The sequence below is a fragment of the Lithobates pipiens genome, unplaced genomic scaffold, assembly GCF_037356315.1.
Source record: "Lithobates pipiens isolate NorthernLeopardFrog02 unplaced genomic scaffold, aLitPip1_a1.2 Scaffold_18, whole genome shotgun sequence".
NCBI lineage: Eukaryota > Metazoa > Chordata > Amphibia > Anura > Ranidae > Lithobates > Lithobates pipiens.
This window is the reverse complement of record NW_027507758.1, coordinates 161,190,159-161,217,737: the sequence shown is the minus strand read 5'-3', so window position 1 is coordinate 161,217,737 and position 27,579 is coordinate 161,190,159. Positions and strand designations below refer to the sequence as shown.

At 43.9% G+C, this 27,579-nt stretch overlaps 1 protein-coding gene across 4 annotated transcripts; it reads left to right on the top strand.

The window, feature by feature from the left end:
• The first annotated feature begins 485 nt into the window (after positions 1 to 485).
• On the top strand, positions 486 to 27,579 carry DPY30 (dpy-30 histone methyltransferase complex regulatory subunit). 4 transcript variants are annotated; one of them, XM_077486313.1, is made up of 5 exons: positions 486 to 602; positions 681 to 731; positions 805 to 852; positions 20,175 to 20,317; positions 27,325 to 27,579. In XM_077486313.1, the coding sequence occupies exons 2-5, from the start codon at positions 693 to 695 to the stop codon at positions 27,395 to 27,397; spliced, it is 303 nt and encodes a 100-aa protein (XP_077342439.1). In that variant the 5' UTR covers positions 486 to 602; positions 681 to 692; the 3' UTR covers positions 27,398 to 27,579. The 4 variants fall into 4 exon arrangements, with proteins under 4 accessions (XP_077342439.1, XP_077342441.1, XP_077342442.1 ...); XM_077486315.1 differs by lacking the exon at positions 805 to 852 and having other exon boundaries at positions 503 to 602; XM_077486316.1 differs by lacking the exons at positions 681 to 731; positions 805 to 852 and having other exon boundaries at positions 561 to 602.

Genomic DNA, 27,579 nt, shown 5'->3' with positions numbered 1-27,579 from the left:
GGGAGGCACTGTGCCCCACGTTTGGGGTCATTGGGAGGCACTGTGCCCCACGTTTGGGGTCATTGGGAGGCACTGTGCCCCACGTTTGGGGTCATTGGGAGGCACTGTGCCCCATGTTTGTGGTCATTGTGAGGCACTGCGCCCCACGGTTGGGGTCATTGGGAGGCACTGTGCCCCATGTTTGGGGTCATTGGGAGGCACTGTGCCCCACTGTTGGGGTCATTGGGAGGCACTGTGCCCAATTGCTGGGGTCATTGGGAGGAAGGCCCCAAGGCCCGAATAGAAGCAACCAAAGGGCCACATCTGTTCCCCGGTCCGCAGTTTGGAGACCACTGTGCTAGAGAATGGATGATCTAAGTTGTGACCAAAATATGATACTTGAATCGAGCCCAAGCTTCCCACAACAAAAATGGAAAATCCAGCTTCCTATAACAGTTCTTCTTCCAAAACGTGACTCGAAGCTGCTCTGCTATTGGCCAGGCGTTCGGCGCTTGTCGATAATGGCCCCTTGGCAAGAGGGCGGGGATTAGGAAGTGTACTGTTAGGTTGCCATATCTCCGAGCAGCTTCCGGTGCATGCGCTGTGCTGCCCGCGGTAGTGAGGTATGTATAGAGCCGCTTGCTGTCTCTCACACAGTCCGGTGTGCCGGTAGTGAAGTGTTGTCGTTGTGTGTCGTACAGGTGTGACAAGCGATGGAAGCCGATCAGAGCACAGAGAGCGGACAGAGCCAGGTAAGTGTGTGTAGAGAGCAGAGCTCACCCGCCGTGTTCCCTGAACACTGCTGACCGCTCTTTTGTTTTACAGGTTTCGGAAAACCCCCATTCAGAATATGGGCTCACTGAGAATGTTGAGGTACCAGGCCAGAGCTGCCTTCTGATATCCCTTAGCAGTCCCTGTGTGTACTCCTTGTAGTCCCCAGACACCCTCCAATCATGCATGGCCTACTTGGTGTTGTAGTTGTGTGGTTAGCAACGCTCTACCTTGTTGTTGTGATTAACCCTTCCCTGCAAATCCTGTGATCCCAGGTAAAGCCGGGTTAAACCCAAACGTAATATATTGCAGCTCACCAATCGTTAGATGTGGCGGCTGCATTCATTTTTCTTTTGGCTTTTTCTGCTCGGTTGTTGGCTCGCTATCTGGACCTGTAACACACTTCCTGTATTAGTAAAACACAACTGGACAAAGGAGCACAGGAGGCACAGTAGCATTGTTAGTCTGGGGGGAGGGGAGTGTTTAATGTATTAGCAGATCTAGATACACTGACAAATTTGAAGCCAAACTCCAGCTCACCCTTTTAGAATCAAGTTACAGCAGGTTTTTCTTTTCTTTTTTGGGATAAAGGTTTTATGTGAATAAATAAAAGTTGCTAATTTTAATCACCCCTGCCAATGTTAAAGCGATAGTAAACCACAAAAAAAACGTGCAAGACAATGGCATAATGTTCTAGTATGCTTTGCATTCTAGCACATTATGTAATACTTACCTTAGTACGAAGCCTCAGCAGTGGTTCGTGATCATGGTCCCCGTCCCCAGCATTCTGGGTTTGTGGGTTCCGGCGCCGTGAACGGCCAGAGCCACGATGACCTCACCCCCGCGTGCATGCGGGAGCCCTCCGTTCTGTCAAGAAGCTCCAGCACGAAACACTGGACCTTTTTAGAGCGCATGCGTCACTGACGTCAGCCGCTGCATGCAGGGTAATTATCTCCTAAACCGTGTATGGCAAAATCACCAAATGGGGAATACAGCCACTTTAAGTGGTTTGTCTCATCCCTGTAAACTGATACATTCTGCTGGTGAGCTTATGCTTTTGAAAAACAAACTTGCTAACTGGACCAACAGATGGAAATGAGAACAAATGCAGCCATCGCATGTAGGAATTGGTAAGCTGTAATATAAGTCCCCTTTCACATCAGTGGTCTGATCGGGTCTGCCTGTCCGTTTTTCAGGCTTACCCGATCGGACCACCCATTGTGTTCTATGCGGCAGCACATGTCAGCCGACATGTGTCTGCTGTCACCCACTGGCATCCTATCTGGTCCACTAAAAACAGAGGGATGGGGGTACGTTCGCTATCCGTCCAGTGGATTTGATGGAAATGGACATGCAGCCAGTTTTCATCGGATGGAAAACAGCAAGTGGTGTCCCCTTTGCGGCGAGGTCACGAACCTGTCATCCACCTGATCAGCTGAGAGATCTGCCCTGCTGAACAGATGGATTTGCTTGGGCGGATGCCACTCCATCTGAAAGGGGTCTTATAAATGTTTGCTTTTGGGCCTAATAATGCTTTTAATTGGTATTAGGCTCCGTTCACACTTCAGCGACTCCAAAGCTGTGCGATTTGCACTGCAGCTTGGATGGAAGTTTGACTGTTGCACAGCTGTCGCATTGCTAACATTAAGTTTCGACTTTTGAGAATTTACATTGCAGTCTGGCACTCATCACATCAAAGTAGTGCAGGACATTTTTTTTCTTTTTAAGTCACTGCACCTTCAAGGCCTCTTTCATACTGGGTCGCTTTGCAGGCATTTTAGCGCTAAAAATAGCACCTGAAAATCACCCCTCTCGAGAAACCCCAGTGTGAAAGCTCAAATGCTTTCACACTGGGGTGGTGGGCTGGCAGGGCGAGGGGGAAAAAAGCCCTGCAAGCAGTATCTTTGGGGTGGTGAAATCAACGGGCAGCGCTGCCGAAACACTTGCAACATGGGCGCTATTGACCATTTCTTCGGCTGCTAGTTGGGGTTAAAAGCACCCGCACCGCCCCATTGTGAAAGGATTCTAAGTTGCATAGATTTGATTGGCTTTCCTTGAAATACATGGGCTGCAACTTTGTGTCCAAAGTCTCAAGTGTGAATGGAGGCTTAAACCCAAAAGCAAATATTTATTATATTGCAGCTTTACAAATTAGGTTTATTGGCTGCATTGTTTTAATTATTATTATTATTATTATTTATTATTATTATTTTTTATTTTTTTTTGCTTTCTTTCTTTTTTCACCTGGTGATCTAGCCAGTGGTCTCTTTCTGTTCTGGGGAGAAGCTGTCCTGCAGATCAGTATCAGCGTGTTTAGACAAACCATTTACCATTTGTTGGGTGCTTACAATGATCGACATTTTGTTTATGTAAAACATTTATCCCTAAAGTGACAAACTGTTCCTGTACCCACTTATAAAGTATTAGCTGGAGTTTGGCTTAAATTTTTTAGCGCCCGCTCACACTATCTGCAGTTAGCTGCGATGTTCCTCCAGTACTGAACATAACACGTGTGTCATTCCATAACAAAGTGTTCTACTGCGTTCCAGAGCAGAGTAATAATATGCCACATGTTTGCATAGTATCACTCTGCTTGGTCCCTCATTGAAGTACATCAATCTGAATGAAGTGTCTGTACACTTCAAATAAAGTTCCTTTAAAAAAAAAAAAAAAAAAAAAAATGATGTGATAAAACGAGCATCACACTGCTCTCCAGCCTCAAATGCTGTACAGGCAGCAGATCAGGACGAACCGACCGTAAGTGTATCTAAACCTGTTAGTTTAACTAACAGTCCTCTCCAAAGGTGTCTCTGTTGCCCTCTCCATCCAGTGTGGGGGCACTCTAATGCAGGAGGTCTGTTACTGGCCAGGTGAAAACAGAGGACAGAAGGCCTCAAAAGGAACTAATGCAGCCACCACATCTTATAATTGGGAAGCTGCAATATATTACATTGCTGGTTTTGATTTTAATACCACTTTAAAGCTGAACTCTAGTTAAAGAAAAAAATAGATTACCACGCAGCACTACATGGGTCAAAGGCTATTTTTTTTTTGTCTGGGGAGGGGACAAAAAAAAGTACCGTATATACTCGAGTATAGGCCGACCCGAATATAAGCCGAGGCCCCCAATTTACCCCCAAAAAACTGGAAAACTTATTGACTCGTGTATAAGCCGAGGGTGAGACATGGCTGTCCATCCCTGTGTGTCCGTCCATCCTTGTGTGTGTGTCCGTCCATCCATCCCTGTGTGTGTCCATCCATCCATCCATCCCTGTGTGTGTGTCCGTCCATCCATCCCTGTGTGTGTATCCATCCATCCCTGTGTGTGTGTGTGTGTGTGTGTGTGTGTGTGTGTATTCATCCATCCATCCATCCATCCCTGTGTGTGTGTGTGTGTGTGTATCCATCCATCCATCCATCCCTGTGTGTGTGTGTGTGTGTATCCATCCATCCATCCATCCATCCCTGTGTGTGTGTGTGTGTGTGTGTGTGTGTGTGTGTGTGTGTCCGTGCAGCCTTGTGTGTGTGTGTGTCCAGCCTACCTGTGTCCCAAGCCTCCGTCCCGAGCCGCCGTCGTCCCGTGCCTCCTCCGTCCCGTGCCTCCTCCGTCCCGTGCCGTGCCGATGGATCGCCGCTCTTCTCGGCGGCCATTCTACAATTCAAAATTCCGCCTCCGCCTGTGATAGGCGGAACACTCAATTTCCCAGCAGCCTGTGTTCCGCCTATCACGGACATCCTCTCATACTCGTCCGTAGTATGAGAATGAGCGGATGTCCGTGATAGGCGGAACACTGACTGCTGGGAAATTCAGTGTTCCGCCTATCACAGGCGGAGGCGGAGAAGGAGGCGCGGCTTTTGAATTTTAATGTCCGCCGTCTGTCTGCTCCATACGCTGATCGAGCAGTCAGACAGCGGTGACTCGAGTATAAGCCGAGGGGGCACTTTCAGCCTCAAAAAAGAGGCTGAAAATCTCGGCTTATACTCGAGTATATACGGTAATATTCCTTCCTGTATCCCACAGCAACCGGCTCTTCTTTTTTGTCCGAGAGCCTGCCAGTGACAGCAGCAAATTGGTGCAGCTGGGAGGTAACAAAATTCCCTTTTTGCAAAAATTGGGGTATGTAAATTATTATTCATTTACCTGTGCAAATGTTCGTATCACCAAATTTTAGTTTTTAGGAGCTGGTCTCACCCTACTGATTTGTAAGAATATTTGTCATAGAGTGCAAGAAAAGTGAAATCTCAAACAACCACTAGATGTCACTAGCGGATTACAGGAATTAGCATGAGTTAATGCGGAGTTCCACCCTAAAGTGGAACTTCCGCTCATCAGAACACCCCCCCCCCCCTCCAGTGCCACAGTTGGCACCTTTCAGGGGGGAGGGGGGTGCAGATACCTGTCTAAGACTTCTGGGCATAGACTCCCACGGGAGTCTCTGCCTCTTCCTGTCCTGCTGCGCTGTCTGCTGGGACACACACGGGTCCCAGAGACGGCGCGGAGCATTCTCATTGCGTTGTGCGACTCGCGCATGCGCACTAAGGAACCGGGAAGTGAAGCCGCAACGCTTCACTTCCTGATTCCAAATGTGAGAGAACCACCGCTCCAGGTAAGTCCACAAATCCAAGAAAGTAGACCCTCCAGGAATGGAGAAACCCAGGTGCAGGCATGTCATATACTTGTTGCAAATATTTGAAGAACTCTGGACGGCCACACTCCTCCAAGATAAATTCAAATGCCTTTTATTCGTGAAGCAGAATCACACAAGTGGGTCACAGCAAAACACAATAGCTAACGCATTTCACACTACCAAGAGTGCTTACTCATAGCTCACTTCCTGATTCCCTCACTGAGAATGGCGGCGCTAGCAGCCGAGAGCTGAGCGATTGATCGGCCTCGGCTGCCGACATCGCTGGACTCCAGGAAAGGTAAGTGTTAATTTATTAAAAGTCAGAAGCTGTAGTATTTGTAATAATAAAATTTTTTTTTTTTCGGGTGGACTCCCTCTTTAAGTCAGTAAAAAAAAAATTAAGTCAGCAGCTATAAATACTGCAGCTGCTAACTTTTAATAATCGGACACTTGCCTGTCCCAGGGTCCAACGATGCAGGGGATTGAAACCCCACTTGTCTCCCCCCTCCGTTCGGTGGAGCCAGCATTGTAACTATGGGCACCCCCCACTGCGCATGCGCGAGTGGAGCTGTGCGCCGTGATTGGCTGCGCAATCATCTGGGACCCAGATGATTGACAAGAGGGAGGGGGCAGAGCTGAGGGGAAGTGACTTCAAGAACCCAGACACTGAAGGAAGCAAACTATGAGGGACCCCCTAGCAACAGCGATTTTAGAGGTGAGTAAAAAAAAAAAAAATTCCAATTTTTTTTATTTTTTTTGTAAATGGGCACATTCATGCATTTCTTTTTTTTTTTTTTTTTGGTCTAATGCCACTTTTAACTAATGGTATTTAATGTAATTCGCTAGTGACATCTAGTGGTTGTTTTTGATATTCCACTTTTCCCTTAATCTTCTTTCAGGACAGCCACCTGAGACCTTGGCTCCTCCCCTCTGTAGAAAACCCCACACCAGCCATCTTTAAATTTCCTCCTCTCCTGCTGGCTCCTAAAGTTATTTTTGTTTCCTCCAGAAGGGAGGCACCACTTGAAACCAAGTCAGGAGAGCCAGGGAGTCTCAGGCAGAAAGTCCTGAAAGAGGTGCCTTGGACATGGCCAGGGAAGTTACCTGGTGAAGATCGCCACCCCCACATCTCTGAAGGCAGGTGTAGGATTTGGCATCCTGCAGCAGGGAAGCCTTGCCGGGCTTTGGGACCACGCAGAGCTGGGTGGCGGGTAAAGTCATGTCTGGCGGAAGGGGCGGGCACTTCTGTTTGACCCACAGCTTCCGGTTTTAACTGTGGGACATTGAAAAGGAGCTAGGCATGGGCTGTAGAGGAGCTGCAATTTCTGTGGTAGCACCAGCCTGTTGGAAGCAGAAGGAAGGGACCAGACTGTTCCAGCTGAGGCCAGCTCCAGCCATGCTAAGGTAAGGGAACCTAGGGTGGAGCTCCCCTTGCCAGTACCCCCCCCCCCCCAACAGGCAGAGAGGGAAAGTGTTCATGGGGCTCCTGGAGAGGCAAGCCCGCATGAGAGAGGCTGTGCACCTGCAGGGGGGTTTTGAAAAGCAATCCCTTTAATGCCTGTGGGTTTTTTGTCTTTCAGAACAAAACGGACAAACCCAGACCCCCTCATAGCTCAAAGAGGTGTCTCTCATGTAAAACTACACTTGGGGACTCCTGGGGAAAAACACTGTAGAGAATGTATTAACAAATGCAATACATCAGTAAAGGAACTTTGTAATACGTTTTGAATCCTTTAAAATCTTCTTCTTTGTGGGGTTTCAGATCCTGCAGCCTCAGACTGCTCCTCTTCCAGTGGCGTTACCAAAAACACAGGTCTTACCATCCACTAGTGCAGGCCTTCCAGCGGACTCCAGGGAAGAGGCTGAGGAAGAGCCAGACAGCACAGCCTCTGGCTCCCAAGAGTCAGAGGGAGAAGCTTTGGAAGGAGATTCCAGAAAAACATCCCAGTACAAACTGTCACTTGAACAGGTGGAAAACCTCTTGGGGGGGGGGGGGGGGGGCATTTATAGCACACTAGGTATGCAAACTGAGAAGAAACCCCTATCTCTAAATGACCAAATGTATGAGCGCCTGGGAGAACAAGAAAACATTTTCCAGTCCATGAGGTTTTAGTAGAGGCAGCAAAGAAAGAATGGCAGAACCTTTCTTTTTTCAAAAGCATTGAAGAGTTCCATTTGTGGATGATCCAGTGTCAGTTTGGAATAAGACCCCAAAGCTAGATGCAGCTTTCTCCCAAGTCTCGAGGCACACAGACATGGCCTTCAAGGACGTGGGGCTCCTGCCCGGTGCAATGGACAAGAGGATGGACTCCCTCTTAATGTCGAAGCATAAACCAGCCTGGGGACAGCTACAGCAAAAAAGACAAAGGGGACACAAGATCCTGCTTTTGAGCACCCCAAGGTCGAAAACCAAAAAAGACCGTGGGCACAGAGGAAAGGGCAAAGGAGGGGCTATTTTTCATTCTTCTGAGCAAGCCCGCAATGACAAACCAGTCAAGGTGGGGGGAAGACTTTGGGCCTTCCTCCCACAATGGAAAAAGATATATCCTCCAACCAGTTCATATTGAGAACGACAGGGACTGGGTATCAGTTAGAGTTCTCGAGATCACCCCCCCCCCCCCCCCCCAACAGGTTTTGCATCCCAGAACTCCTAAAAACAAAGAAGCCAGAGGATTATTGAAAGCCATAAAAGAACTCAAAGAACAGAAAGTCATAACCAAAGTACCACAAGAAGAAAGGTCAGGGCTTCTACTCCCACATATTTGGGGTACGAAAACCCTCGGGAAAGTTCAGGCCGATACTCAACCTCAAACCTCTAAATCTATCTAGAACCTACAAAAGATTCAGGATGGACTTCTTATGTTCAGTAAAGGCACTATTACCTCCAAACTGCTATATGGCTTCTTTGGCTCTAAAGGATGTGTACTTGCACATCCCGATAGCTCAAAGCTACCAAAAATTAAGGTTAGCAATAAAAACCAAAGAAGGAAACCATACACCGTCAATTTTAGGCCCTTCCCTTCGGCCTTTCCTAATCACCCAAGATTTTTACAAAAGTTTTGGCGGAAGCCCTGGCGACACTTTTAATCAAGTGCATATCCATCATTGTCTATGTAGGCGATCTACTACTCTTTGCAACCTCTCCCATGAAATTACTGGAGAACCTGAAGTACACACAGGCCTTCCTAGAAAACCTAGGTTGGTTGGTGAACATAGAAAATCCAACCCAAATCCCACTTGGCAAATAACGTGGTGCTTCTACCCAGGGAGAAGGTACAAAAAAAAATTCGAGAGGCAATGAAAACATTGCAGGCCAATCAACCGTGCTCAATAAGAGGGACAATGTCAACGTTGGGATTACTGACCTCTGCAATCCTGGCAGTACAATGGGCAGGTTTGCATTTTCGGCCCCTACAGATGTTCATCTTAAAAATATGGGACTGCAAACAAGAGTCCTTAGATGCAGAAGTTCTGATACCAACGCAAGTAAAAAGATCCATGTGGTGGTGGTGGTGGAGGAGATCAGAAAATTTAAACAAAGGACGGACAAGTCACCCGAATAATACGGTAACTATAGATGCAAGCAGCGTAGGGTGTGGAGCACATCTAGGCTCCCGGGTAACACAGGGAACTTGGAACAGGGAAGATACCATCCAATTGGAAGGAGTTGAAGGCAGTACTTTTAGCACTCTAATCCTTCCACAAAGAACTAAGCGGTCTTCCCTTACAGATCAGGTCTGACAATTCATCAGTAGTCGCCTACAACAACAAATGGGGGGAACAATGAGCGGAACTTGGCAGAAGAAAGAATTTGAGAGACGGCAACTGGGTATTAAATCAGGAAGTCTTCAAGCTGATCACGCAAAAATGGGGAACACCTCAAGTGGACTTATTTGCCTCAAAAGAAAGCAGGAAGAACGTTCCTCCTTCTCCCTGAAGAGCGAAGATGGAACTCTTGTGGTAGACGTTTTAGCACAGAAGTGGACATTCAACAAGTTCTATGCCTTTCCCCCACCAGTGCTCCTACTACCAGTGCTAAGAAAATTCCATACAGGGAACACTTCACTGATTCTCAATGCACCACACTGGCCCAGAAGACCGTGGTTCTCTATTCTAAAAACTTTCTGCAGAGCCTTGGTTATTACCAATCCAAGAGGATCTCCTGTCCCAGGGCCCAGTATGTTTATAATAAACAAGTGATCTTGCACAGTAATTATTACAAACAATGTAATATGAATGTGCAAAAAGTGTACTAAATAAAGTTCCAAATACATCTAATCCTATGTAGTTCTTCATGCTAGAGGTGTGTCTCCTAATATGTATTCACTTCATGCCCTCAGAACTCTGACCTTAAACCAGTGAATATCCAGCCATCAAATATCACTCCAGGATCCTCTTACTGGTATATTCACGCCTTCCTGAAACCCACACTTTAAACTGCTACCAAATCTCTATAGGCTCCAGTTGGAATAGAAAATAAAAATGAAAAAAATGCACTCCATAGTGTAGTAAATTTGAATAAAGGGATATTTATTGCAAATAAGTTGACTCTTACATCAAATAAGCTTTAAAAAAATGCATAGAAATAGTGTTTGATCGCCTTCTCGCTTCACTTCTGGTCTGTCTCTGGGCACGCCCTACGCATTACGTCACAACACGTGACTTCATCAGGGGACCAATATGTTGTCACCAAGTGGAAAGGTGGAACCTGGCCGCTTGGTTTCTGAGCAGCTGCTGAAAGCTAATGGCTCCTCAAACTGCTTAATTGATACACTGCTGAAAAGCGGGTAAATGGAAACTTGCACCATTTACCAAAGGGTGTGGAAATGTTTTAACAAATGGTTTACAGAAAACTCCTTTAAGAGTGGCTGTCCTAGAGTTCCTGCAGAGTGGAGCAGATAAGGGTCTGAGCCTCAGCACATTGAAAAGTAAGGTTTCAGCACTGTCCGTATATATCGTGAAAGAAAGCTAGCATCCAATCCATGTATAATTAGACTTTAAATCTTTGAGCAGGCAAAGACTGATACAACGTCCGGCCTTCCCAAAATGGGACCGGTCATTGGTGCTACAAACTGACAGCGGACCCTTTTGAACCACAGGAAAATTGCACATTGAAAATGCTGACACCTTAAAGCGGTGCTTTTTTGTGACTGTTACTACAGCCAGGAGAGTCTCTGAGCTAGAAAACCTATCATTTAACCCCCCCCCCCCCCCTTTATTTTAAAGTTCTCGGATTGCATTGTTCTTAAGATGGATCCAGCCTTTTTGCCTAAAGTAGCCTCAAAATTTCAGAGGCCAAGATATTATATATATATTTTTTTTTTTTTTGTGCAAATCCTTCCAGGGAACAAGAAATTAAGTTACATATGTTAGACGTCAGGAGATGTGTTCTACATTTAGATGAAACTAAATCCTTTAGGAAGACAGATTCCTTATTTATGTTAATTTCAGGGGCCAAGAAAGGGCACAAGGCCTCAAAGTGTATCATAGCCAGGTGGCTTAGAGAGGCTGTTGGCCAAGCCTATACATTGGGAGATATGCAGATCCCAGAGGGTATCGGGGTAAACTCTGAGATCAGGGGCAGCGTCGCGGGGAGAGAGCTGGAGGAACGCCGGAACAAATTTTGGAAAGTGGCAACTTGGTCCAGCTTTTCCTTTTGTAAAACACTATAGGGTGGACTTATTTTTTGTCTGCAAAGGATCAGACCTTTTGGGTGCAAGGTCTTACCCCTAGGGTGGCACTACGGCTTGTAAGTGCACAATTATCCTCTCAGGTGGCTGTCCTGAAAGACGATTGGGAGGGGAAACTAAGTTACTTACTGGTAAAAAAAAAAATTCCCAGAGTCTTTTAGGACAGCACCGATACCCACCCAAATGTATAAACTACTTGAGGTTTCCTTACAGGAAATGTGATATAGGTGACTGTGTATCATATGTTCTTGTGTCTCCCCAGCGGACTGGAGGAACTCTTTAAAAAATAACTGAGGAGCCAGCGGGGAGGAGGAAACTTTAGATGGTTGCGTTGGTGTTTCCTACAGAGGGGAGGCATTAAGGTCTCTCTTGTGGCTGTCCTGAGACTCCTGGAAAGAATGTTACCAGTGAGTAACTTTGTTTTTCTTGCACTTTATGATGACAAATGTTCTTACAAATCAGTAGGGTGTGCAGTTTATCACTATTTTTCACCTAGACAAAAATGAGCATTTATAGTGTAAGTTTACCTTTTTAGTAACTTTCCAAATTATTCCACATATACGTTAGTAGATTCCATACGTAGTACATCACAGCGGTCCTCATTTAAAAATGCTGCCCCTGCTTTCCTTTACATATACAGCTTTTGTGGGCCTCTTTACAGAAACTGCTGGCCTATTGATCCCACTCCTTCCTGCCAGCTGCGGGACGGGATGGATGCTGCCAGTGCTTGCATTTTGTTCAAACTGGGCACGTGTAGTGTGCTCTCTAGTTGCAGCAGGGGATCAGTTTCTGTGGAGAGGCCCGCCAGGGCTGCATAGGTAAAGGAAGAGGAACATTTTAAAATGAAGACCGCTGTGATGTACTAATGGAATCTAGAAAAGTGTACTATAGGTGGAATGTTTGTAAAAAGTTACTATATGTGAACTTTAACCCTTGCAGTTCTGGGGGAAGGCAAGCATTGATGTCTTACTGTTTACTGGAGTTCAGCTTTAAAACTTCTTGTTTAATGTAGAATAGTTGCCTCATTGATTCAGTTTCTCTTCTTGTGCAATAAAATACACTGTAAGTCATTTATCAAAGTGTCCAAAGCACGGACTGTTTTTTGTTCTCCCCATATCCGCTAACCAGATTTGAGTGGTAGAAACTAGAGAGGAAACATCTGAGTGGTTAAGGAGTAGCAATAGTTGACACAATTGAATGATTTATCTTTTGTCTTAAAATTAACCTGTCACATTTGAATAAGGCCCCTTTCACACTGGGGCGGTGGGTGCGCAGTGGTAAAACGCCCCTATTTTTAGTGGCGCTTTACCACTGATTTTGTGGCACTATTCAGCCAGACCCCCAGACCAGTCCCCACTGCAAGAGGTAGTAGAGGTGTGTTTTATTTATAAATTTTTTTTTTTTTTTTTTTTTTTTTGTGTAAATGGAAGTAGTGACTTTGATCTAAGGCCCCTTTTCACATGGGTGCCTCCGCTAAGCATAATCTGCTTGCTCAGCAGGGGATATGTCTGTTTTTGGCAGATTGGATGGTGGCGGGTGTCAGTGGACATGTGTCTGCTAACATCCGCCGCTCCATAGAAGAGAAATCGAAGGGTCCGATCAGGTCCACCTGAAAAACTGACAGGCGAACCTGATTGGACAGCCTGTTTGAAAGAGGCCTAAATCAGCCTACATAATTAGATTGGGAGAGGGATAGGCAGCAAAAGGATCTGACTGGTTGTTCTGTGGTGCTCACAGGGAGCATGCTAATAGGAGGAGAGAGCAGAATAAGAGGAGTGGTGGGGTTCTCATTCCCCTACCTAGCCACCATCTGGGGTGAGTGACAAGATCTGCAAGTCTTAGCATCTAGGTCGACTCCTCTTGGACAGGAATGGCCCTAAATTGATCAGCATTCAGCCACCCCTATTGCATTGGCTAAACTTTAGTCCATCTGAGGCCTGCAACTGACAGGCTTGTATTTCCCAAGCTTCACTTGGAAAGTAGGCATGTCCGGGAGCTGCACAACAGCAAGGATGTAAAAATCCATTGCTGCAAGACACCCCATGTTTCTCAAATGTTTGCATCATATACTGTATATGTATAATGCATATCCTGACCTGTAACACTTAGGAAGGCTCCCAGCACATCTTGCAACTAAATGTGAGTCATCCTCAATCTATGGAGGCCATCTGCATTACTTTGTGAAATGAGCCATGAGCTTGGTGTCAACACCTAAAACTAGCTGGAGACAACCCCCTCTGGATATCAGACCTCCTGAGTTCACCCAGTTGCAATACATTCTAAGGTCATTGGTACCGATTAGCACCTGTAAGGTTGGTTTTTGATTTTATATGTACTAATGGGTCTACTTTAAGACGAAATCTATTCAGCCTAATCTGTTTATCTCCTCGGAAATGTTTTGGAATCTTTCGGGCTCAAAGTTTATAACACTGGCATTATTTTCCCTAATGGTCATTCTAAAAATAAATCTAAAATTAATCTTTAAAGCTTGGCAAACTGAGCTTTGACATGAAATCGAGTAGCTTTGCTGTGTTGATTTGGCCTTGGTGTTTTACATATATTGTACCCTGTTGTGAATTTTAATTATATTTATTTTTCTGTAACATGCTTTCGTATTGGCTTCACAGGTAAGTGTCCAGTGAATGGATTTACCTTGGTTTGTGCGTATTGACTCTGCTTTTTGTTAGGTTCACGATGCGTCTTGTTGGGCCTTTTTAGGTCTTGGGTCTCTTGTTGGATGTCTTTCTTTTTTGTTAGGCAAACTGACTTAAAACTACTTTTTTTTTTTCCTCCAACAATAACATAATCATGACCTACAGTGCATTCATAAAGTATTCAGACCCCTTCCCTTTCTTCAATTGTTATGTTGCAGCCTCATACTACAGCCGCTTACTTTTTTTTTTTTTTTTTTTATCTTTAGTCCTGATGTGAAAAGTTATCCAGGTACTCTGTGGAGATGTTGGGGGGTCCATTGAACCCCTTAGCCCCCGTTAACACTTAATGTTGCTTGAAATCTCGTGACTGTTCTTGAAATTGCACAATTTCTAAGCCGCAGGTCAGTGCAACTTCATGTACAGATATCTATGCAAGTCGCACCTTAAATCGCAAAAATATTGCAGGGCCTTTTTTCAAATCGGTGTGGCACGCAAAGTTGACATCGCACCAATTTGACCAGCTCCACTGCTGACTTGTGATGCAATTTGGAACTATCAAATCGCATGACAAATTGCACCAGTGTCTTCCCTGCCCTCTTCCTCAGCTGATCCGACACAGATTGTGTTTGGCTGTTTACTGTGCTTTACAGCCAGGATTTTGAGAGCTTTGAACCCAGAAGTGCTCAGCTGAGTGTTTCCATGTTCATGCTCTGCAGTGGATATAGAGAAATGGATGTTCCTTGATGTCATCCAGCTCACCATCTTGACATTGTTTACTGGAGGAGGAGCAGTGGAGCACAGGAATCGCTTTGAAATGGGGAGGGAGTTTTGCCTTGAAAGTCACGTGAAATCGACTGGGCGGTCTCCACATTTGCCCAGATCGCTTTTATTAAAAGATCCTCAACTTTGCTTATTTCAAATGCTGAAGTAGTTGTATCATGTATTTCAAGTACTTGCATAGCATCAGTTTCTGCAGAAATTTGCATATAATGTATATTGGCGTATAACACGCACCTTTTCACCCTGTGCAAATAGCGTGTGCGTCTTATACGCCAGTACTTCAATTTAAGTTGCCTCAGAGGGGACAGGGAGGGGTGAGGGACGAGCACCATCAGATTACATACAGTGAGAATCTCCAGTTTACTTGGCGGCCTCTGTAATAGGAAGTCCCGTCTCCTGGGCCGCCGTTGGACCTCTGTTCTGTCTATCTTTAGGGGAGTCTCGCTGTATGTAATCTGTCGGCGCTCATCCCACCCACCTCCCTGTCCTCTCTAGGCTGCAGATGGGCATCAATCGGGCTGCATTGATGGCAATCGGGAGGTTGCCGATGGGCACTGAGACTTATTTTGCTTCGGAGTTCCCTATTTAAAAATTTTAAAATGAATGTGCGTGTTATACGGCGATTAAATACGGTATATTGTACATTCACATCAGTCCCTGCCCTCAAGTTGCTTACAATCTAAGGTCCCTAACACAATTTGGACAAGAGCCAAACCCACACAAGCACAGGGAGAACATGTGAACTCCAAGCAGGTAGGGTTGTGGTTGGGATTTGAACCAATAACCCTAGTGCTGCCAGGCAGAACATTTAGCCACTGTGCTAGTGTTAGAATAGGTAGACTTCCAAGATTAAAGTGATCTCCCTTTTTATATTGTAAAGCGCTGTGCAAACTGTTGGCACTATATAAACCTTGTATAATGTCAGGCGGGGACTTTGTTTGCTTTGTCTGTATTCTTATTGAGACTTTACTTTCTTAACATTAGTTACAATATGATTGATTTTTACCAATTTAGCAGCTCGAATACTACAAAGAAATGCAGTTTTTGTAGTGTGTTTTTTTTTTTTTTCACATTGCAATTTTTTTTTTTTTCCTTCTCTGCTGAAAACTTTTATAGCAATGAGCACATGACAACCCTGTTAAATGGTACACAAGGGTTGGTTTATTGGAAAGTGACCTGCTCACAAATCCCCACCCTTGCAAAAAGCTACTGAGAATATTTAGTTGCAGCTTTTTTTTTTTTTTTTTCTAAAATATTTGCAGTTGTAAACAAGTGATCAAAGCATGAAGTCAATAACCAACTGATTTGAATCTGCTTAACCTTTTTTTATTTTATAAAAGATGCACAGGCAAACCGACATCTAAAGCAACATTTTATGTTTCAAATTAAGTGCTCTATTCTTTAACTCAGCACAACTGGGACCGGTGATAAAATTAAAAAATTTCACCTTTTTGATCTTCATACAATCAAAAAAAAAAAAATGCTTGCTAAATATCAAATTATCATAATATACCTCTATTAATGCAGTTGTACCTATGTGAGGTGGGGACCTTGGCTTGTAAGCTCCTTGAAGGCAGAGACTGATGTGAATGTACAATATATATATGTAAAGCACTGTGTAAAATTGTTGACACTATATAAATACTTTTTTCTAAATTAATAATATGGTACGATAGACTTTTTTTTTTTTTGCCATATATTGAGTAGGGGTGCAACGGATCAAAAAAACTCATGGATCGAGTATCTGATTGCATTTTTCGGATCAGCAAATGGAATTGGCAAAAACCTGTGAAAATTCCACCACCATATAGTCCCCAGTGTAATATCCACAATCTCCCCCCCCCCCCCCCCCACTGTAATATTGGCCGAGTATGGCAGGGTGTGCCCGTTATGGAGGGACTGCAATTGTCACAGAGCAGCACTGTGGGCACTACAGATACAGCCCACAGCGCTGCTGCCATCTAATTTCTCCCCTCCACTGTACAAATCAGTTCAGAATGGAGAGAGGAACCGGCGACATGACACCGGTTTGTTTACAAGTGATTGCTCCGTCATTTGAAAATATATCTATATATATATTTTCAATTGTACTTGCCTAGGTGGATGAAGCATTGCTCCGATGCTGCATCTGTCCCACTTCTGACTCTAAGGCTGAGAACTGAGGGATCAAACTCCTCCAGTATTCCCTGAGCAGAGCTGTTGACGGCTTGCTGGAGTGGCTGACCATATGGGCGTGATCTTTTCCAAGCCTGGACTAGCTCTGTGATGTCAGCTGACAGCAAGATTAAGGCGGTTGTAAACCATTTGGAAGTGTGTGGTGGTGTGTGTGTGTGTGTGTGTTTTTTTTTTTATTTTTTATTTTTTTTTTTATTCCGCCCCTTTAACCAATCGGTAAGGCTTACCTATAGTTAGTGGAAATGTCTCCTAAACGTGTGCTGTTTAGGAGAGGTTTCCTGTACACTGCACCGATGTCCTAGGCACATGCACATTGAAGAAATGGACCTCCAATGCCGTTTCTTCACTTGGCTCCAGCCAGTGACAGCCGGAGTCTGCAGCCCCAGAAGGAAGAGGGCAGAAAGGGACACATGCGACGCATACTAGCCCATTATGCTTTTTATTTTTATTTTTTTTTTCCCCTTTTCTTTGCAGGGGAACAAAGGAAGTAAAACCCATCAGGGTTTACTTTCTCTTTTAAGCCTGCTGTCTGCTCAAAATAGGTCACAGGAGTGCAGACCAATCTGCACTCCTGTGATCCACAGAAGTACAGCCAAATGAGCTTTGGCTGTACCTCTCATCCTTTTTAATTTTTAAAAGTACTTCTGTATGAATGTGATATGATTTGATTGTTGGTAAGTCTTTCATTTTGTTTCGCCACTGCATGGGTTAAGTGATCGTCTAGCTGGGAAGGTTACAAATGCTTTCTTATTTATTTCTCCCCCAGCAGCTGTCGCTGTCCTCCAATGTCTGATGCTCCAGACCTAGCAGGCTCTTGCCATCTACCCGTACATTGCAGGACTGCTAGTCCTGTATTGTACGTGATATGAGAGCATCGACCAGATGGGCAAGAAAGTGCAGCAGCTTTAGGGGGACCAGTCACACCAAGAGGAGACAGCCTGCTGGAACAAGAAATGGGGTTTTGTACTTATTTCTTTGCCACCCCTAGCCAGACATAATGTATTTAACCCATGAAAAGTGGTGTCGCACCCTGCTCCATGGTACATTTAAAATGGAATTCCATAATAAACCCTCCCCTCTCAACACCTATGCTTTTTAACCAGAGTAATGCCCCATACACACGATCGGAAACTCCACCAGCAAAAGTCCAATGTGAGGTTTTGGTTGGAAATTGCGACCATGTGTATGCTCCATCAGACTTTCGGAATTCCCACCAGCAAGATTGAGAGCAGGCTCTCTATTTTTCCAAGGGAAAAAATTCAGATCGGAAATTCCGATCGTCTGTACCAATTCTGATGTGCAAAATTCCTACGCACACTTGGAAACAATTCACATGCTCGGAAGCATTGAACTTCATTTTCTCGGCTTGACGTAGTGTACGTCACCGCATTCTTGACGGTCGAAAGTTCAGAGAACTTGTGTGACCATGTATATGCAAGCCAAGCTTGAGCGAAATTCCGTCAGAAAAACCATCCAAGATTTTTCAGACAAACTCTGATCGTGTGTACACGGCATAACAAAGATGTGCATACTTGACAATTTTCAGGTCACGTACTCTCCCCTGTGGCTGCAGGGGAAAAGAGAGCCCGTGACAATGGCTAGTGAAGTTTAAGGCGGTGACGTCATCATAGGCTTCAATGGAACATCTGTTGGTGCTTCCTCCTCTACCTTATAGTAGCACTAGTTGACACGGGAGCAGGATCATGGGACCAGACTGGTGTTGCCTTAAAATAGTCAAGTATACAGATCTGCTGGGAGGGGACTGTTTTAAGGGTAGGTGGTTTTCCACTTTACCAACATCCTAAAGTGGACTTTAGTGAAGTTGATGTTAACCGCTACAGTGTAAATAAATGGAGGTGGAGATTTTTTTGCTGTTGGGCGATTTTAAACAAATGGCAGCTGAAGGTATATTGTATATTGCACAAAGTGCTTATTAGTAGTGACATCACAGAAACGGGTACTCTTAACTGAATGATTTTCCCCCTCCAAAAAGGCCTATAATACAGAGAATTGTAGTTGCGTCCCTTTTTGGAAGCGAGGCAGTATAATGCTGAAAAACCTGAGGTGACCTGAAGGTGAAGTATGATATATAGAAAGTGCTGATGTGACCACTCCTGTCTTGTCAGGGAGGGTGACCTGGAGCCCACTTGGGCTGCCCCCACACATACACATTCTGCCTGGTTTACACATACTAATGCTGTAAATAATCCCAGCATGGACCTGGGAGGCTCAGATATAATACATGGGAACCAATGCAAACCTAGAGAATGTTCTGTGATGCCGAAAAGGGAAGCAAATGTAGGAGCACTTTTCTGTTCACCTCAAAGTCCTGCCTACCCGCTACTGGGCATGCATTCGTCAACTCTAACTCATCCCAAACACACCCATACATGGTTAGTATTAATGCCATTTTATCGGAAGATTGTAACTTTACCCATTTTTACAAGGTCCTCTCCCCTAACTCCCCCAACCTTCTTGCACATTAACAAAAAACATTTTTTTTCCTTGCTAAATCCCGTTTCGGGCAAGGGTGGTGGCCCTCCATATATGCAGACATGCCTTGGGACTCTGGTAAATGCCCAGCAGCATGTATGCACATGTGCCAAAACTTTGATTGCCTTTTTGGATGTATGGCGTAATCAATCCTCCTAGGCAGCGTTGGCAAAGAATTCCATGTATGTGAAGCAGTCACCACTTTTCTTGGGTCTGTAATAATGCTGTACATGTAGTGTAGGATATTCTGTCAGCAATACGTATGCTGAGTTTTTTTTTTTTTTTTTTTTGCCCACAACCATGCTGACTACATTGAATTTTCTAACCGGCACATGCACTGAGATAGTTGTAGAATACTGACATGCCATGTGGGTGCCATATTTTATTTCGCTCATATACCAGTGATATGCTTTTCTGTTGCTATAACAAGTGCTCTCTAGTCTTTTTTTCCAAGACTGCTTGGTCTTAATCTGCTTATCATGGCTGTGACATTCAGAATTAATAAAGGTCCACTAAATGCTTTTCTCTAGTTAAATATAAACATGCGCTTTTTTTTTTTTTTTGGTAGTTTTGATTGGCATATATGACATGATGCTACTTTTTTTGAAGTCTTTGTTTTTGTTGTGTTGGATCCTTTTTGACGGTTTTTCATTTTTGGGCATTTGCATGTTTTAACTTTAGGTGTGTGTTGTGTTCACTGCACTGATACATAGTAACTGATTTTATCATTGGAATACGAGAATCTTCTTACAGTAAAATGTGTGAATGTTCACTTAAGTTATCCAATTGTGCAGAAGAAATAAGTAAAAATGTATTTACTTTTCGCATAGTTGTATAATTGAAGTGAATATTTACACAATTTTACTGTGTAAAGATTTTCAACTGTAATACATCTGCCTCAGTCTGTAAATGTTGGTTTTAATTAGATAGTTGAACATATTTGTAGTTTATCAGTTGAAAATAACGGTAACCTTGTTAATTTGAGTGTTGCGCTTCTATTGTAGAGAATAGTAGAAAATGAAAAGGCAAGCACAGAAAAAGCCTCCAAGCAAAAGGTGGATTTACAAGCCTTGCCCACACGAGCATATCTTGACCAAACTGTGGTTCCAATACTTTTACAGGGTCTTTCAGTGCTGGCAAAAGAAAGGTAAGCTTTTTAACTAAATGGGTTTCATTATATTTTAAACAAGACCGTTTGATATATACAGTGGGTATAGAAAAGAATTGCCCCCCCTTTTTAAACCACATTCTGTTGCTTTTAATTAACGCTACATATTGTATGATATGATATGATAATGTACTGTTGTCTTATACATTTTGGAAATACAAGGCAGAGTGTCTAAGGCAATTGATTCCTTCCCCTGGATGGCTGCATGTCCAACGGTTCAGTTTTCTCCATGTAAATCAGCAAAAAAAAACCTAATGAACACTGCTTGTGGATATCTCCTTACTTAGTATTGTTGTAATCCTTTTTTGTTCTTTAGAATGATGTCACTGAGCATGCCCAGATCTACCCTGATTTATGGCGCACTCTTTGTGCTTATCTATCTCTTATCAGAACTTCCTACGGCACACAACACTGAACTCCCAGGAGGCTGCATAATCACTCAGAGCTTCCTCCTACACACCATGTGACATCACATGCAGGGCATGGGACAGCATTACTGCAGTCTATTAGCTGAAGCTGATAAGACTCACACAAACACTATATAATCAGCACAAGTAAATACTATGAAATAAAACAAGTCGGCTATGAACAGGGAAGCAGGGTTGCCATAGAAACATTTGGATTAAGAAGGAGGCTTGGTTAACAGTACAGGAAGTGCTCAATGTAAGGGCGGAAATGCACTCCACTGTGGACTCGGAAAACAAGACTTAAGGTGGCGCTGCCTTACCCCTGGAAAAAGTTTTTATTTTATTTTTTAAAGTTTCTTTAAACAGTAAGTAATATGCAATTTGGGCCGGATTACAGTGGCTATAGTTTGATAATTACTTATTATAATGCACCAAATTAAAAGAAGCATCATAGTGGGAGAGTTTACTTCCTCTTTTAATCATGTCTTTGTGCTAATAAACGTTATATTTTCTTATACAAATGTGTATGTAAGTCCTTACCATACCATGAGTCCACGGTTGCCTTAGACCCTCTGCCTTTTGTTTTTCCATATTCTGTTGCTTTTCAGCTTGAAAGAAGACCAACAATTTTTATTTATTTTTTATTATCCAGCTGTATTTACTGAGTCAACTTTTAGGCCTCATGCACACTGGACGTTAAAATAATGTTGTAAAAACTCCCAGTAGCTTGGCAGTGAATTTTCCAACGTTTTTCAAAGTTTTTTTGCAATAGCTTTTTTAGTGTTTTATTTGCGCTCTTTAGCGTTTTTCCACATTAGAATTTTTTTTTGTGCGTTTAATTTTATTTATTTTCCAATGGATAGAAAAACGTCAAACACTGGTGAGCTGCGTTTTTGAGCTTTTATCAACGTTTTTCACATTAGAGCGTTTTTACAACTGAAAAACTCCTCTCAGAGCCCACTAGTTTTGTTGTTCTGAAGACAAAAACGGCTGCTATAAAAACGTCCAGTGTGCAGGAGTCCTTGGCATCCAAGTGAAAGCTATAACACCAACATGTCAAACAGAATCACTGAGTTGGAAAAAGGAATCGCCCCTTGTGTCCGTATTTTGTTGAACCTCATTTTGGTTTAATTACAGCCTTTAGTCTGTTGGGATATGTCCACTAACTTTGCACATCTAGTATTTGCAATATTTGTCCACTATTCTTTGCAGAAACGCTCAAATTCAGTTAAATTTGATGGTGACTGTTTGTAGACTGCAGTCTTCAAGTCCTTCCACAAATTTTCAATGGGGTTCAAGTCTGAGCTCTGACTAGGCCATGCAAGGACATTAACCTTTCTTTTTCTCCTTCAACCACTGTGTGGTCAATTTTGCTGTGTGCTTTGGGTCATTGTCATGTTGGAAGGTAAACTTTCTTCCCATTGACAACTTTCTAGCAGAGGGCAGCAGATTTTCCTAAATTTTACAGTGTTTTGCCCCATCCATTTTTCTTATCATACATCGCGGGATACAGATCCATAGTAGTTACTATGTGGGTTCTAGACCACCTTCAGGTGATGGACACTGGCATGCCCTAAGACAAAAATTGCACTCCCTATATAACTGCTCCCACTACTGAGTACCTCCCAGTTTTTTTTTTTTTTTTTTTTGCCAGTGTCTAAGGTGTTGGTAACGAGTAAAGAAGTGCTGTGCGTCCAATCCGCACTGGAGGGCCTCCTCAAGTCCAGCTGTGACGATTAACCCACCTCAAAACTTTACTCCCATTTGATAATGACCTCCCTCCCTACTTTGGGAAAACTCGGAGATAAGTGGGTGCGAGACATTCCCACCTTTGATAATGATGATTGGGATGACATGTGGGACTTCCCCTTCAGATCCCTGGTCTCCCTGAGAGATCGGCCAATACAGTTTAAGATGGCCCACCGAGCATATTTCACCCCATACAGATTGCACAAAATGAACCCCGCCTCCCCCCCGGGATGTTGGCGTTGTGGGACAATACCGGGGGACTTCATTCATATTTTTTGGACCTGCCCAGCCATTGACTATTGGAAGGAGATACTAGGGGTCATTACACAGGTCACCTCCATATCGCTCCAACTCTCAATAGAAACTTGCATACTGGGCCTGATAGACCATCTAATTCCCACTGTGGCGCGGCGCACCCTAGCTGGGCTACTTCTCTTCTATGGCCGCAAGGCCATTGCACTCAGCTGGCGTAAGCCCACTCCTCCTCCTCTCTCCCTGTGGAAAAAATTGGTGAACGAAAGTCTGCCTCTTTACAAGGACTGCTATGTTAATAGGGGTTGCCCGCAAAAATATGACAAGGTCTGGTCCAGCTGGCTGGCGGATGCCTCCACGGCCTCGGACCCACAGCCTACTTAACGCATTATCGTTTGTTAATGAATAGGAATATGCACTAGTGTAAATGTTGTATATCTGAGTAGCATGGTTTAGTTCCGAGTCGTCCTACTGCACATGGAGACGGCTCTCTGTGGCCGTTGAGATGCCTTGAATTCTCCGACATGTTTTGTATGTAACACACTGTCTTATATTGCAACTCTATACACGTCACGCCTGTAACACTAATCGTGACCGATGTATGTGTTTTTGTTTTTGGTTGTTTTGCTTTTGGTTGCTTGTTTACTGTCTAAATCCCAATAAACAGATTTGCAAAAAAAAGTGCTGTGCGCCACTGGAACAATCCATGCTGGGGCTATCCATGCAGACCGGATCGATTCAAAGTGTCTTCTTGGCCAAATTGAATGGTACCCGGGCCTCATATCCGAAGAAATTAGGTCTTGCCTGTAAACACTTCTCTTTTTAGAGAGCTGGACTTTTTGGTAGTAAGGCCTTAAAGTTTTACTGGCGGAAGTGCTATTGCAGGCCCAGGATAGTGGGTTTCCTCAAGGATCCCCAGCTCCTGAAGGTTTAGCGGAACCAACCATGAAGGGTGAAGATTGGGTCTGTTGGTTTACCACAGAAAACCCTGCATCGGGAGAGGTAAGTGGAGTTTTCTAAAATTCTTTTGAATTTTTCTTATGAATGTCTCCTTTAAGATCAGTAAATGCTGTCATGCCTATGTGTCACCACTGGCGGCTGTATGTCACTGCCTCACTCTGAGAGCACGCTGTGTCGGAGTTGAGATGCTTCTTCCTCTGGCAGACAACAGGACCTCTGGTAAGCTTGGGGGGGGGGGGGGGTTCTTCTCCCCACCAATGGCCCCCCTATGCTGACTGTCTTCCCCTCTTCATTGGGGAAGAATCGCTTTTTGGAAAAAAATGTCGCAAACGGCATGCTGATCGGTGGCTTACAGACACCCCCCGCTCCATTCTGCTCCATCCCGCTCCATCCTGTGGGTCCCATAGGACCTGTAGCCCGCTGCTCGTGTGGGAAAGATTTATTTTAAAAAGAAAAGGGGGGGGGCTTAGTGTGGCGGTGACATCCAACATGAGGAGGCAAGGTTTTAAAAGCACCATTTCTGTTGCAGGCTGTGGAGGGACACAAGAGCAAAGGTGACGTTAAGTGGTTTGGTGACACAGACATTTTCTTTGACACATTTTACTGTTTCATCAGGCTGGGCATTAATAGCAGCAACTGTACTGGACTATCGCTCAAGCAGTGTATGCATTCCTTCTGGTAGTACCTCTACTTTGTGCATCGGGTTATGAGCGGAAGGGGGGGTAAGAAACACCCCAAAGGGCTCTAGAGGGTCTGTTGCATTACAGCCTAGGTCCATCTCAAAAAAGATGGCTTCCTCCTCCTGAGAGTGATGTGGACAGTGAGAGTGAGCCATTAGGAGGGGCTGGTGTTGCAGCAGCTCTTGACACTGCAGCCCCTGTATATATCACTAAGTAGGTTTTTTTCTTCTACCATTTTAAGTTTGGAGCAAAAGATTGGTGCTTTCATCGCGTCCCAGAGTGGGCCGAAGTGTAGCAGATCTCTGTCCACTGCTCAAGACCCTCATGCTGAGGAACAAGGGACGAGAGATAATGAATTTCTTTTAAAGGATCAGAAAGAGGCTGATGACTAATCTTCTGAAGCTCCTAATATGGAAGGATCGGCTTCCCAGGAGAGACTGTTGGTACACTCCCTCACTAAATTGGTCTGCTCAACTTTTTTACTGCAGTTGATGAGCCCACCTCTGGTTTGTGGTTATAAAGCCTCCCCAATCTGTTGCTTTTCCTATCCATTCATGGCTAAAGAAGCTTGGTCGGTGGAAGAGAGGTCACTATATTCTCTTGATGTAGTGAGAGCAGTTTTACAGGTAAGCGGTTATAAAAAAAAAAAAATCCTGTTTTTCCTTCTATCCTGATAAGTGCTTTTCTCTGCTGCAGAGAAACGCCCCCTATAACGGGATATTGCCACCTCCATGCTTTACTATAGGAATGAGGTTATTTGGATGGCGAGCTGTATAGTATTTTTGCCAGCCCTATCATTTGGTGTTGAGGCCAAATAATTCAATTTTAGTGTCCTGACCATAACTTTTTTTCCACGTGGCCTCAAAATCTTCAATGTACATTTTGGTAAAGCTCAGCCATGACTGTATGTGGGCTTTCTCAAAGTGACTTTTTTTTTTTTTTTCTTGTAACCCTCCCATGCAAGTCTTATGTAGTGAAAGTGTGGTATTGTTGTGACATGCACACAATGACCACTCCTTGTCACAAATTCCTGCAATTGTTTCAGAGTTCCTGTAGGGCTCTTGGTAGCCTCTCTAACTCATTTCCACCTGGTTCTTTCTTCCAGTTTGGTGTGACGTCCTTATCCAGGGAGAGGGTCTGTGTTGTACCAAATACCTTCCACTTCTTAATAGACTTCACTGTGCTTCAAGGCATCGATTAAAACCTTTTACTTTTTTTTTTTTTTTGTATCCATCTCCTGTCGTGTGTTCACAACTTTATTCTGGAGATCTTTTGACTGTGCCTTGCCACCGATGGTTGATTGTTTCCTTCAGTTGCACTGTCAGGAACTGTAATGCTCCAGTAAATCTCTTTTCATGCTGAGCTAATGAAAATAACCACAGCGGATCAGTTGAGTGCCATTGAGAAGGTGATTAGCTACACCTAATTGAGGTTCCAAGTAATTTGGGGGGGAGGGGGTGATCCTTTTTCCAACTCCAGTGATGTGTGTGTGTGTGTGTGGTGGTTTTTTTATTTTGCCAAACTGCTGTTTGGTCTGGGCTAGAACCTGTGAGATTATTGCATATACATTTGTTTTAAAGAGGAGCTTCACCTTTTCTCCGCTGTCTTCTGGGACACTTCACAGGTCCTGGAGCTCTGCAGCCCATTCGCAAAGCACAGTGTATTTTGTGCATGCACAATGGGAAACCGGCTGTGAAGCTGCAAGGCTTCACGGCCGGTTTCCCTTAGTCAAGATGTCGGCGCCAGCAGCCGATTGAAGAATCTGCTCGGGTAAGGACACTTCTGGATGCCTGGAAAAGTGCCCTAATACTAGTAATTCTAGCTGATGGGGTTTTTTTTTTTTAAGTTTAATGATATAGCAGGAGATTAGTTTCGTCTCTAAGTTTTAAATGTATATCTGCTGTCTACATCTGTATATATCCTTTTAGAAAGAAAGTGCTCTTCATGTTGGGGAATGTTCTCTTCCTGGTTAACACTGCGGTGAAGCCTGGACATACAGCCAAGACAGCTGATTGGTGGAAAGGCACACACCCCTCTCCTCACAGGCAGGGGAAGAAAGGAATGTGCAGAGGTCTGGTCTTAGATTAGCAACCTCCCCTGACACACATTTCTATCTCCTGTCTTGGAAAATGTGTGAAGTTATAAGACCCCTTTCACACTGGGGCATTTTTCAGGCGCTTTAGCGTTAAAGTGCCAGAAAAAGCCTCATCTGCAATCCCAGTGTGAAAGCCCGAGTGCTTTTTACACTGAGGCACTGTGCTGGCAGGACGTAAAAAAAAAAAAAAAAAAAAAAAAAAAATAAAGTCCTGCAGGCAGCTTCTTTGCAATGCTGCAAAGAAGCTGCTTGCAGGACTTTGATGCCCTTCCAGCACAGTGGCTTAGTGTGAAAGCACTTGGGCTTTCACATTGAGATTGCAGATGAGACTTCTTTCAGGCACTTTTTTTTTTTTAACGCTCAAGCGCCTGAAAAACGCCCCAGTGTGAAAGGGGTGTTAGGCTCATAACAGAGCTACGGCACAAAAGACTTGGGGAGAGATAAGAAAACAACACAGATATGTACCCAGCTGAAATTTCATGAATTGGGTTTACATCCACTTTAACTGAACAGGGTGACCTTGGAAGCTAACTGGTTACAATGCGCAGCTGCCCTAGATTCTGTCTACTCCTGTTTTAGTAAACTCCTCAAAGTGTTCTTTGCCTTGATCTTTTATAGGCTGGTACACTTTCATTGACTAAACAAATATAATCCTTGAATAAAGTTTAGTAGCAATCATGATAGTTTACATCACTGTATTGCCATAATATCTATACATACACTTCACAATGTTATGGTTTTGAAATGTAACTTGCTTTCTGTGTGTGTGGGTTTGTTTTATACTTTTAGTTAAAGGTATACAAATGTAATTTTTCTTTTTTTTTTTTTTTTCTTTCTTTACAGACCCCCAAATCCAATAGAATTCTTAGCATCTTACCTCTTAAAGAATAAGACTCAGTTTGAAGACAGAAGCTAATAAAGTTTTGGGATTCACTCTGACCACAGTACATCATGCCCTGCAGCAAAGGACTAATTCCACCAAACTATGTTTCAGCTGTTTTTATTTGATATTTTTACATTTTGTTCCCCATACCCCTGTGCATTTTTCTTTTTTTTTTCTTTTAATATGTAAAATAAAACATCAATGTTAAAGCTTAA

Bases quoted from the DNA above. Each gene is read 5' to 3' on its own strand.
- DPY30 (XM_077486313.1), top strand. From the start codon at position 693: ATGGAAGCCGATCAGAGCACAGAGAGCGGACAGAGCCAG. The intron at 853-20,174 runs GTACCAGGCCAG...CTTCTATTGTAG, and splicing joins GGCTCACTGAGAATGTTGAG to AGAATAGTAGAAAATGAAAA. The intron at 20,318-27,324 runs GTAAGCTTTTTA...CTTTCTTTACAG, and splicing joins TCAGTGCTGGCAAAAGAAAG to ACCCCCAAATCCAATAGAAT.